The following is a 13,006-nucleotide window of genomic DNA, read 5'->3' on the forward strand; positions in this document are numbered from 1 at the left end:
TATTTTTGCTGCTAATTTGCTGCTTATTAATAGTTAGTAAGATAGTTGTTAAATTTAGGTTTGGGGTGGATTAAGGGATCTAAAATACAGTCATGCAGAATAAGGCATAAATATGTGCTTTATAAGTAGTAATAAACAGCCAATATGCTAGGAATATGCATGCTAATAAGCAACTAATTAACAGCTAAAATTAGGTCCTTTCAATAAAGTGTTACCACGTATTTTTGTAGTTAGCATTTTAGGACTTCCGGTTCCATTGTCCTGAAATCAATGTTTTTTTTGTTTTTTTTGAATGGGGTGTTGGTTAAATGCCTGAAATAAGGTCTGTGGTTAACACAAGCTCAAAATATTTAGATGTTTTATTCTACACATAAAATACATTAGCATCACCTCTCGTGTTTTTTTTTTTTAAAGCTTTTACTTGTCTTGAAAAAGGTGGTTGCTAACAAGTGGCTAAATGAGATGACAGATGTTGTTGAACAGTTAAAGTCATCTACTCACAAGTCCACTTTTACAGCCTCGTTGTGTTTCTAATTGCACTCTTGCAAACTATTTCAAATGTTTTTTAATAAAGACTGAAGTAGGCCTAATTGTCGGAAGTTTAGTGATGTTGAAGTCATTTGACCACGGTGTAGATTCTTTAGAGCCTTTTATTTAGGCTTCAAAATTCATAAAAATTTGTGTTCATTTGTGAAAATGATCATGATGCACAAATGTTCACAGAGCTTATGTCCTGCAATGGAAAAATCCTATTGGAAACCAGGGTGATGCTAACTTCCAGAATGGCCTACAAAAATACGGCATCACTGCATTCTGTTGTGACTTATATCCAAGTGAAACAACTTCTCGAATGAGAAATAATGGGAATTGTCAATTTCAATTTCATGGTGACTTTAAATATTTTAAATATGTATTTAAAAATCCATTTACCATATTAAATTTATTAAAAAAATTTAATATGGTGGCTTTCATTTTAAAATATATTTTAATTGAATATATTTATTGATATTTAATATTATATTCTATTTTGATAGTTTTAAATGAAATGTTTATTTCAAATACTTTAAATTTGATAGCGGCTTTATCAAAAAACATTGCTTTAGTCTATACTAGCAACCTGTGGCAGATGGGGGATTGATTGGGAAACTGTTTGAAAACAATAATTCCCTGAATCTCAAATGCAATATACTGTCTGCAGTCACATGTCACCAACGACATAAAGCATTTTCTACAGTCAATATTGTTCCCAAGAAACAGCATGTCAGAAGAAAGTGGATTCAAAAGCAATCAAATTCACATTATTCTAATATTTAAAAAAAATCATGATAGTGAAAAAGCATCTGTCGGTTAATGTTAGAGGCTAGCTGGTATGAGCTGTGCGGCCTTTAGTGTCCTTGTTAATGTGTCCGCTTTGCATCCCAGCTAACAAAAATATGTTCTAAGAACAGTTTGCTAATGTTCCCATTAAGTTACAAAAACAATATTCCTGAGCTTTCCAAGAACATTGAAAAACATCCTGTTTTAAAAACATTAGACAAAACGTTTAGGGAATGTTTCATTTGATCATTTTGCAAACGTTATGGGAAAGTTATATTTGAGTGTAATAAATATAAATATGATGCAACGTTTTAAGAACCTTACCTGAAGACCAGGTAGGCTAATTTTGAATGAACATTCTATTAATGTTACTAGAATATTCAGAGAACCTTGCCAGAACATTCTGAGAACGTTCCCTGTAAGTTGCGTTGACACCTTTACTTTGTGTCTTGCTGAATAACTGATCAGTTGGAAACATAACAGCTGCCATCATCTAGAGCTGAACAGCTGGAAAAAAGCAGGCTTAACGTTCATGAGGTCACGTTCAGTACAGCAATAGCATCACATTCAAATTGCGCGGCTATAATTCATAAACAGCCAAACATGCGAGGCGTCATTCTGTCGGTCTCACCTCAACAGGGGCCAAAGAATTTCACCATATGAAATTCAGCTTTATTCAACCTTCCATTATGTAATTACACTTACACATACACACAGACTTGAGCAAATGTTCATCTAATTGCTGCGGAGCGCTTAAGTGTGTGTGTGTTGCTGTCCTTGTTGATTAGATTTTGTTTCAGTCTTTGCAGCCGAATGTGATGTGTGAGGTGTTAGTGTGTTAGTGCATTAGCGAGGTGTCGGAACGAGGGGCCCATCAGCTCGTTAATGAGCAGAAACGCTAATTGTGTTTCACACTGACACAAACGCAATTAAAACATCTGTACCGCGGCGACCTGATCTCGCACGTCTTTCTCTCCCATACGCTAATGCTAATGTTTTGCAAACAGAGAGCGAGAAATTGCCAAGGCCCGTTGACTGTTATTATGACACCTGTCAATCATATTGGCGTTAAAAGTCTTAATTCACAGCGGTGACTGTGTCTGATGTCTGTTTTTTTCCTAAACGACATGAAGCAAATGTGAGTGGCTCTAACCTGTACAAAAGCGGCTGCCATGATGCTAAAGGGTTCAGAGTGATTGCTTGCTAGGTGGCCCCTTGTGAAAAAGAAGTACACTTACAGCATACTTTAAAAAAGAAATTAATATACTTTAAAAGAATATGAAGTGTGAAGTGAGTAATGTTCTCAGAAATGTAATTGCATGTTATCAGCGAGTAAATAATAATAAATATATATACACATATATTACATGAATTACATGAAATATGGTTAAAGCGTTCTGTCAAATATAAATATATTTGTAATAATTAAGTTGCAATTTAGTACATTTAAATTTAAGTTTAAATTAGCTTATTTCAAATAACACTACAGTTAAAATTATAAATAATTATATAATTATAATATTATGTAAATATATAATTATATAATTCAGGTATGCTGTGTTTTAGTATTTAGTCAACACATCAAAATAAGTGTACTTATTTAAAGCATTACAAAACATTAAAACTTTTAATTTGACATTATTACAAATTGCACATTTTAAAACAATATTTAAATGTGTTATGAAAACTTTCTTTAAGCACACTTAAGTGGCCTTTTATTTCATTAATTTTATATAATCTGCAAGTGCTGTTTTTTTTTTTTTTAAACAAACTTTTAAGATTGGAAGTACACTACAAGTGTACAGTCAATAAAATTAAGTCCACTTCTTTTTCACAAGGGGTCTCTATGGTATTCTAGCATGACATAAATCTCTACAGAATCCATTTTTCCTGTATTTAAAACTCAGACTGTCTAGAAAAGTAATAACATGCCTCTCCTTCAAAAAGCCACACAATTTGAAGTATCGTTCATGTCTTAAGTGCAAGTTTAATTCTTCGGGTTCAAATCCCTAACCCCAAATATAGCAATAGTATTAGTGATGTTTGCATTCCGTTTATAATAATCCTAATACATATGCAATACATATGGATAGTATTGTTATGCATTTGTGGTCAAACATACTCAGCATGTAGACAAGGCCTTTAACAGCCTAAAGAAAGCCTCTGGTCTCTGCAGGGGAGAGGGGTTTCTCATTTATTATGACAAATTAAAACCAGCCTTTAGATTATGATATTCTGAAATTCACAGCTCCACTACCCCCCTACTGGCAAGAAAAACCCACCGGCGCTGCCTCGCTCTCTCCGTTACACCCACAGCCCTCCCTCGTCCTCTCTAAAATGATGCATGGAAGCTCAGCCCAGTGTTGTCCTATTGATGGATTGGAGCACTTTGTGGAAAATTTCAGTTCACGGCCACTCTTGAGTAGAAGCTTAAGTAAGACTCTCTTTAATATTGTAATGGAGAACAGAGAGGCATGGAGAAAAATGGACCCCTTTGGATGATCTAATGTATGAGATGAATCCCAGGTCACTTTGAGAGGAAGATACGGGGGCGGTTGACACTCATGTTTGCTGTTTTCCAATGAATATAGACAGGTAGATGCACTTTGTGGAAAGAGTTGCAGATTAGGTCTGTCACAGTGGGATTTCAGTGATTTCTGTGGATGGCGAGAAGTAATTATACTACTGGAGAGATATCAGACCACCTGCAGGTGTTTAAAACACTTGGATGACCCTTACGCGACACATAGACCCTGATATTATTAAACTACTTCATTCAGCGGCATTAAACAGGCCAGACGTCCATTATAAAGCCATGCTTTTTAAAATATAAATATACAAAACAGTCCAATTATGGGTCACACAAGCTAGATAATTGAATCGTGTAGAACGAAATGACAAACATAAAGAATTTAAACCCACTTGGCTCCAGTATGATAATGAGATGTTAATGATATGATAATTGTATGGTAATCTGGCAAGGTTATTCAGAAGGGGAGGGGAGGTTTCTGACTGAGCAGCTGTCAAAATGTCACGCGTTATAAACATTAAAAGCACTGTCTGAAATACACATATTGAAGGATAATGCTGAATGAGATGGCTCTTATAACTCATAATTTCAAACTCAAATAATGCAAGTAACAAACTGATACTGTATAGTTTACACAAGCAGGTATGCCTAAGGATAATAAGAATAATTAAATAGCAAAAATACCAAATATACAGGACATAAGAAGACTTCCAGCAATCTAAGTTACTGAGAAATGATAAATAACGAGCGCTTCACATAGTTTTGAATGATAGGAGCTGAAAAATACAAATGCAGCGCCGCCCTCTAGTGGTATGTAATAGTAACAGCGTCGACACTAAGGGCCAGACTCACGACTGGCCCTCAGTCAGAGTCATTTCCACCACAAACATCACAGAAATCAATTGTAGGCTATACGTTGCGGTCTTTCTCATTACTTTAAACAATTGAACCCCAAATAAAGTTTATCAAAAGTTAGTGTACTTCACTAAGGAAAAACTGCTGGCGTGAGATGTGATGTTACTGTCCGCCATTTGCGATTAAGCTATAATTTTGACAAATTATGCAAAATGATTGAACATATTTAATTGTGTATTTAGGATACATAAAGTAGCTAAAATTAGGTAGTCGATTAAGGAGCCGCTTTATTTATTTCTTTATTTATTTTGTTTTAAATGTCATTTCCATTAGGCCTACATTTTAATGCCCAGTAAGAAATATTTATGACTGGTTGGTAGCTACTGTCCACCATTTACCAGACATAATAGGCTAGCAGGCATAGCAAAACTAAATTCTGAATCCAATTTGAAAAAGTGTCCCAATTTACCTTTTGAGCGTTTGCGCATTTACCGAAATACATTTATTTATGCAATTTGCAGACGCTTTTAAAGCGACTTTTACATTCGATCAGTTCATGCATTTCCTGGGAATCAAGCCCATGGCTTTCCTTGCGGTATAATGCATAACAACACATAGCATTAAATCACTCGTGAGTTTCCTAAATGCAATGCACTCAGATCATAGCAGCACATAATAATGATGACGATCATTCAACTTCTATGCAACACCGATGTACCTCTTTATAGTTGTGCAAAATATTTCCTCTATTAAATAGGTTAGAGAAAACCCTCTGAACTCACCTTCCTCCTTCCGTTTAGCAACCCTGTCTGACCTGTTCTTACATTAAATATGCACTCTGAAATAAAACTAAAGAGATTGTTTAAATGAAATGGTCAAATTAAATGCAAATAGCAGGTTCTAAACACAAGCTGTGTTTGTTTATTTTGACTGGTTTTGCTCTGTGTGTGTGTATTGTGACACTGTGTCTTTGGATGGAGTGAGTCAGTTGATGTGATTACAGTTTGAGGCCATGGAGTCATTGTGTGCATGAGGCTTTGTTTTTTTTTTAAACATCAAATCAATTTAGTTAAAAAAGTTAATACTACAGCATAACCAGTAAACAGTAGAGCTGTACAGGCAGGCGCCAAACAACTCGTGCAGTAGATTATTTCATGCGTAACCTATGCATCATTATTAGTTTATGCAAATACAAGTTGTTATACAATTGGGAGGTTTTTGCATTCTTGGATTCACTTGTGCATTTTTGGTGCTAATGAAAATCTTTCTGAATGTGGTGTTTCCTCCTGTATGGAATGTTTCCTCTTGATCTGAACTTTTTTGAAGTCTAGAGGTGTGAGCAGGAAGGTGACAAGACATCTGTTTTTACAGTAACAGAGGAGGAAACGGAGACAGATATAGTTTAGCAACATCCTCAAGCTCAGCCCAGTCTGCTGAGAGGACAGGTGAGGACAGAGAGAGAGAGAGAGAGAGCTGAGGACTCTCGTTGAAGAGGCTGAAAAGGTTACCAGAAAAATAGAGAAGGGTGAGACACACAGATGAAATGAAGATGCATAACACTAAGATTTGGTTTGGGCTTTTTGCCATCTTGGGAAGTTTGGGGGGTCGTGACTGTAGACCTGCTTCAGGCTCACTGGAAGCCATGCAGTTAGGGGACTTCATGCTTGGAGGACTCTTTCCAGTTCACCAAAGCTTCAAGATCATCAACACGACAAGCAGTCCTATTCAACACGTGTGTGAAAAGTGAGTCCATGCATCACAACACATCATACAGCTTACATTAATAATGTCAAAGACTGAGAAACTCAAACTTGCATCATTTTTATGCATATATATCTCAGACATCTGGAAGAATGAATGTGAATGTTTTAATGTTTTTGACATGCATCTCTTATGCTCACCAAGGCTGCATTTATTTTTTGCATTTATTTTACAGTAATATTGTGAAATATTATTACACATTATTGTCACATGATCTTTCAGAAATCATTCTAATATACCGATTTGCTGCTTAAAAAACATTTATTTTTTTATTATTATTATCAATGTTGAAAACCGTTTTCTGCTTAACATTGAAACCGTGGAGCACTACCATTCAATAATTTTGGTTTAAGTAAGATTAAAAAAATATATATAAAATTAATACTTTCATTCAACAAGGATGCATTAAATTGATCGTTTCCACCAAAATGTTAAGCATCAAAAACTGTTTTCATCATTGATGATTATAAGAATCATTAATAATTGAGCTCCAATTATAAATGACAATAATTGAGCATTAAATCAGCATATTATATTGAATAATGATTGTTCTTTCTTCAGACTGTTCAAAAAGGATGCGATCAACTGCTATAAAAACTCTTGTTCTAAATGACTGAGTTAAGCCTCCTTCCTGTTCCCTCTGACAGGTTCACCGTATCCAGGTTGATCCAATCTCTGGTGATGATTGAAGCGGTGGAGGCCATCAACAAGCACCCCATGCTGAAAGATCTCACATTTGGCTACAAGATCATGGACACATGCTCTGATGTGACCACTGCACTGCAACACACCGATATCTTCATGGATAAAAATTCTGGCCGCACTAATTCATTGTTTCAGGCTGTTATTGGAGAGTACCATTCCGAGGTTTCCATCGCAGTGGCGAGGTATCTCACCATGGGTTATATGCCACAGGTATGTTTTGTTTAATTGACAGATAAATGACTAACAGCCCAAGTAGCCTATCAAATTGCGCCGCTGTTGCTATCTGCCATTTGGTCCTTTAACTATGGTAAAAAGGTGCTGTTATGACAAATGTATTTCAATATTAGAGTGGCTATGGAGTTTCATTCGTACCGTTCTTTAAAATTGAAAGTGTTCGATCGGACTTCTTTATGACATTGAACTTCCTTCATTTTGTCATTTTACAATCATCTCGTCTTCTAAGCTTGTGCTTTCTGATTTCTGTGCAATGATGAACTATGCTAAACTGCATTTGAAGTAATTTATTCCAAAATAAATTACTCACCCTTCAAAAGCAATGGGCATGGTTGAGTAACCAATGTCTATTATGTTACACAATGTCAGAATTTTTCAATAATGCTCTTCTTATTACTATTATCGCAGATCAGTTATGGTTCAACAGCTGGGGTTTTGAGCGACAAAACCCGTTTTCCGACATTCAAGAGGACTGTCCCGAAAGATGACCACCAGGCTAAAGCAATCACCGAAATTTTGAGGTACCACAACTGGACCTGGATTGGCATAATAGCCACTGACGGAGATTACGGGCGCTACGCTGCAGACCAACTTGAGGCGCATGCCAATTCCAAAAATATATATGCGTCATACCGAGTTGTGCTTCCTGATTTTCTCAACGATGAAAGCTTAGATTCCAAACTCAATGAAACTGTCAAAAAAATCGAGAGCACCTCAAAAGTTCAAGTCATTGTGTCTTTTGCCAAATCTCACCACATGGCTTGTTTGTTCGAGAAACTCACTCCCAACGCATCTGGACGTTTCTGGATCGCCGGTGATAGTTGGTCCACATCACTCGATGTGCTAAACAATCGTCCCCTGAATGAAGTTGGGAAAATTCTTGGAATAATCCCATTTTCAGGGGACAGCTCTCACTTCATAAGGTACCTAGATAATCTAGATCTAAACCCTGATTCACAATCAAACAACACCATCCTGCAGCACTTCATCAAAGGAGAGTTGAACAAAAGCAGAACCACCAAAGAAATAAGAGAAACCCTGAAGAAAGCTGTATGTCCTAGTGCAGTGTTTAGCGTATGGTTGACTGTGAGGTTTGTCGCTAATGCTGTTAAAGACATCTGTTCTCGAAAAACCTGCCGTGGAGGCTTTGATATTCAACGCTCTGAGGCAAGTAATTTTCTCTGTTATTCTATGTTAAACCAAATAATAAATATTCAAAAGCTTAAATATATCGTCACCTTTTCCAGCTAAATGATGCCTTGGCAAACACCATGTTTACTATGGATAATGAGAAATATTCATTCAGCAATTATGGAGATTTGGATACCGGTTATGATATCAACATTTGGGAAGCGGCACTTGAAAATAACGCTGAAGGTATCAAAAATGTGGGACTGAGGACTGTGGCACGCTACATGATCAAGAATGAAAGCATGTTTTTCCTGAATGACAAACAAAGAAATCGGCTGGAAAATGTGACTGTGAGTTTCTGACGCCACATAATAAAGAATGAAGTGCTGTGAGGAAAAAAAGTATGAAATCTGGTTCATTAAAGGGATAGTTCACCCAGAAATAAACACTCTTTCATTATCTACACACTCTCATGTGTAGAATGACGTCCTTTCCTCTGTGGAACACAAAAGAAGATATTTTGAGAAAAGTTTTGTCCATATAATTGAAATTCCAAAACAATATCAAGATTCTAATTGACTTTCATTATACTGCCAAAAACACACAAGAAAGGAAGTCATACAGGTTTGGAATGACACGAGTAAATGATGACTGAATTTTTATTTTTGGGTGAATTATCCCTTTAGGACTAATTCATTTTGCAAATATGTTGTATAATCTGAAATATTATACAAATAAACTATATATTGAAATTTAAATGTATATGGTATTTGTCCAAAAAATTGTTTTGTTTTGTTTTACCCCAGAGTCGTGTGATTTCGCGGTGCTCTCCAAGTTGTCCCCCTGGATTTAGACGGGTTTTTTCTGAAGACAAGCCCATCTGTTGCTATGAGTGTGCGAAGTGTCCAGTAAACACATTTTCAAACAAAACAGGTATAAATTCATGAAATTAAAGTCACTTACACCCAGTGTTGGTGGTAAAACATTACAAGTAACGCAAGTTACATAATCAGATTACTTTTTTCAAGTAACTGGTAAAGTAACGCATTCATTTAAAATTTACAAGAAAATATCTGAGTTACTTTTTTCCAAAAAATAACGCAAGTTACTTTGTTTTCCCATTTATTCACTGACACCTCCCCTGTCCCCGTATTGAGAGAAATTTGGAGTGAGGTACAGATTCATTTTCTTTAGGCTGAGGCTTATTAATTTCACTTTTGGTGTGAAAGGGCCATTACAGTTGCCAAAATGATAACTTTTAGGTTTTTATTATTAAAAATAAATAAGCAAGCCCAGCTCAAGTAACAAAAAGTAACGCAAAAGTAACATAATGCTTTACTCTCCATAACAAATAACTAAATAACGTAATAAGTTACTTTTTTATGGAGTAACACAATATCGTAATGGATTACTTTTAAAAGTAACTTTCCCCAACACTGCTTACACCAGCTTCAGACCTGCCAAAAACATGAAGTTCGCTCATTTCGATACACAACCTTTTACATAAACATACAAAAACACACATCTAAGGTGTAAAATGCAATTATGACTCCGGCAGTTGCTTCTTCTCATTGCTATATGGAATATAAAAACAAATTCTGCTCATGTCATTTCAAACCTGTATGTATTTATTTCTTCTTCGGAACACAAAAGAAGATATTTTAAGATTGTTCGTCACCAAACACTTTCGGTTCCCGTCGATTTACATTATGCGGCCAAAAAATACAGTAGAAGTCAATGGGAACTGAAACTTTTTGGTTTTGAATGACAATGAGGGGGAGTAGAGGAATTAGAATTTTAGAGTGGACTCATTTCATGAACTCAATTTCAGATTCAGCAGCATGATGAGATGAAATGAAAGGATGTTTAACAGATGTAACTTTTCATTCTTCTCCAGATGCAGGTGAATGTATAGATTGTCCAAAGAATTTCTGGTCTAAAGAGAACTCCACCATTTGCTCTCCCCAAATGCCAATTTTCCTGTCCTGGAAACATGAATACTGTATCACTATTCTGGTGTTTGCTTGTCTTGGCCTCCTTTTGACACTGATTGTGATGCTGGTGTTCTTAGTCAGACATGATACCCCGGTGGTCCTCGCAGCAGGGGGTCCCATCTCCATCCTGATCTTGCTGTCCCTGCTCGGGACGTTCACCAGCGCCATCTTGTTTGGTGGGAAACCCACATGCATACAGTGTCAAATCGGACAGGTACTTTTTGGCCTGAGCTTCACCCTGTGCATCTCCTGCATCCTGGTCAGGTACTTTAAGGTTCTGCTGGCCTTCCAGAATGAATCCGCTGCCAAACGGGTCATGAAGAAACTCTTCCTGCCCTACTGGATCATTGGCATTTGTGTGCTTATCCAGGGCATCATCTGTGGTCTCTGGTTGTGGTTGAAACCACCCAAGGTTTTAGAGGACTCAGTGATCAGGTCTGAACTTATCATCCAGTGCGATGAGGGGAGCCTGCTATTCTTCGGACTCATGCTGGCCTTCATTAGCCTTCTAGCTCTGGTGTGCTTTGGATTCGCCTTCCTTGGACGGAAGCTTCCCACGTGCTATAATGAAGAGAAGTGCATCAGCATCAGCATGCTCATCTACATTATCAGTTGGGTGGTGTTTTGCCCCATCTATGCGAACATGGTTCAATTGATCAAGTACAAATCTGCCGTTCAGATGGTGGTGATGCTCTTCTCTGCATACGGGATACTCATCTGCCACTTCATGCCTAAATGTTACATCATCCTATTGAAAAGCGAGAACAACACCAAAGAGTTTTTCAAAAGCGGCATTCGGGAGTTCACCAGACGCTTCCGCAAAAGTTCACGAGTGGATCGGCGTAGAGCTGGACCCGACCGGTCAGAAAGCGTATTTACTATTGACTCTGGAATCGAGAACATAATAAATAGGGTGTACTCAAATCCCTACCCAACAGGCACTATTTCCTCGTTTCACCTGTCCATAGAAAATCTGCCCCATGAGGTCAATGTGTCTGCAGATTCCTTATACGAATTCTCAGTGTCCTCTGGATCTTCAGCAGAGATGAATGAGGAAAACCAGCAACAACAGACTTTAAGCGGCTCCCAAAAACTCCTCCTAAAGATTAAGAATAACCGTACGGAGTTCAGGAGAACCTCAAGCGTCCCAAATTTTTAAGCAATAAAAATGTTTTTACATCAACTCCACATAGATGAGTTGAACATGATGTTCTCCGTTTTGTCATTGATAAAGGGACTCACCGATTCGAAAAAAAATTGTTTTTAATTATGCTAAATTCTCTTGTCAGTATAATCCTGTTTAACCAATCATTTAAACAAAAAAAGGAGTTGCATAATGTTTGTGATTGACATGCTTTCTGTGATTGTCTTTCATGTTCTTGTTATCAGTATCATCATTGTCTTTAATGATCTGATTTAGCACTTGTGTGTCCAAATCAGGGAAAACAATAAAGCTTTTAATAAACAAACTAGTTTTTGCTGTGGATCTCTAATGAAAACAATATATGAAAGAATGAATTAATAAATGAGCAAAAATAAATAAATATATAAATACGAATAATTAATAATATATAATATGAAATGAAAGCAAAGTAAATATCAATACAGATATGCTTATAGGGATGCCATCTCAGGGAAAACAATAAAGCTTTTAATGAACAAATACGTTTTTCCGTGAATCTGTAACCAAAGCAATATATGAATGAACTAAATAATTAAATAAACAAAAAATCATATATAATATGATACGGAAAAATAAAGTCAATATCAGTACTGCATTAATCCATTCATTCTCCAAACTGTTGGGATGCTGGACCCAATCAACAAGAAATTTGAAATGTTTAATAAAAATATAAAGGATATTCACAATTTAAAATGTGGGGAGAACTGTAAAACACTGCTTTATTGGTTCTACAGTAATACACAGAAGACTTAATCGGTGACATTTAAATAAACAGTAAATAAATCATTTTCAGTACAAATCTATTTAGAATGTTTGTCTGTTTGTGCTTATTTTGGGGCACAATGACTTTACTACTTCAGATGCAAAACAACCTACTTTAATAGTATTTTGTAAACACCACCAGCATCTCAAGCAAAGCCACTTTGATTTAGTAATAAAACTTTACTGCATTTTATTTCTGCTCTCTAAATTGTTGATACTGGGGAATATAAATGCCAAACAGCGCAATTTCTATTTGGAATTAGATATACTTGCATCAAAATCTTTATATTTTGTTTATCTTTAAAAAATCTATTTATGCATCTAAAAATGATTTCACAAACATATGGGCTACTATGGGGTGTTGTTGAGTCTCCAGGAAGAAACCCCGCACGCACCAACCTAGAAACATCAGATGACTTCTCTGGAATTCCTCTTGCTACGTAAGAAGTGATGATAAGCTTATATAACCCTGTTGCTGTTTTTTGTTTAGTCTTCCTCCTTTTGTTTTTGTTGTCTGACATGCCTGAAATTCTT

At 36.3% G+C, this 13,006-nt stretch overlaps 1 protein-coding gene across 1 annotated transcript; it reads left to right on the plus strand.

Annotated features, from left to right (window-relative positions):
* The first annotated feature begins 6,245 nt into the window (after window positions 1-6,245).
* Window positions 6,246-11,686, plus strand: LOC107710089 (G-protein coupled receptor family C group 6 member A-like). The gene is made up of 5 exons (XM_016514794.1): window positions 6,246-6,445; window positions 7,111-7,378; window positions 7,811-8,222; window positions 8,304-8,573; window positions 10,431-11,686. The coding sequence occupies exons 1-5, from the start codon at window positions 6,246-6,248 to the stop codon at window positions 11,684-11,686; spliced, it is 2,406 nt and encodes an 801-aa protein (XP_016370280.1).
* Window positions 11,687-13,006: the final 1,320 nt, after the last annotated feature.

The sequence above is a fragment of the Sinocyclocheilus rhinocerous genome, unplaced genomic scaffold (assembly GCF_001515625.1).
Source record: "Sinocyclocheilus rhinocerous isolate Xijiao unplaced genomic scaffold, SAMN03320098_v1.1 scaffold1708, whole genome shotgun sequence".
Classification (NCBI taxonomy): domain Eukaryota; kingdom Metazoa; phylum Chordata; class Actinopteri; order Cypriniformes; family Cyprinidae; genus Sinocyclocheilus; species Sinocyclocheilus rhinocerous.

Excerpts from the sequence above, each read along its gene's own strand:
- LOC107710089 (XM_016514794.1), top strand. The coding sequence starts at position 6,246 with ATGAAGATGCATAACACTAAGATTTGGTTTGGGCTTTTTGCCATCTTG. Across the intron at positions 6,446-7,110 it reads ATTCAACACGTGTGTGAAAA|GTTCACCGTATCCAGGTTGA; the intron begins GTGAGTCCATGC and ends TCCCTCTGACAG. Across the intron at positions 7,379-7,810 it reads CCATGGGTTATATGCCACAG|ATCAGTTATGGTTCAACAGC; the intron begins GTATGTTTTGTT and ends CTATTATCGCAG.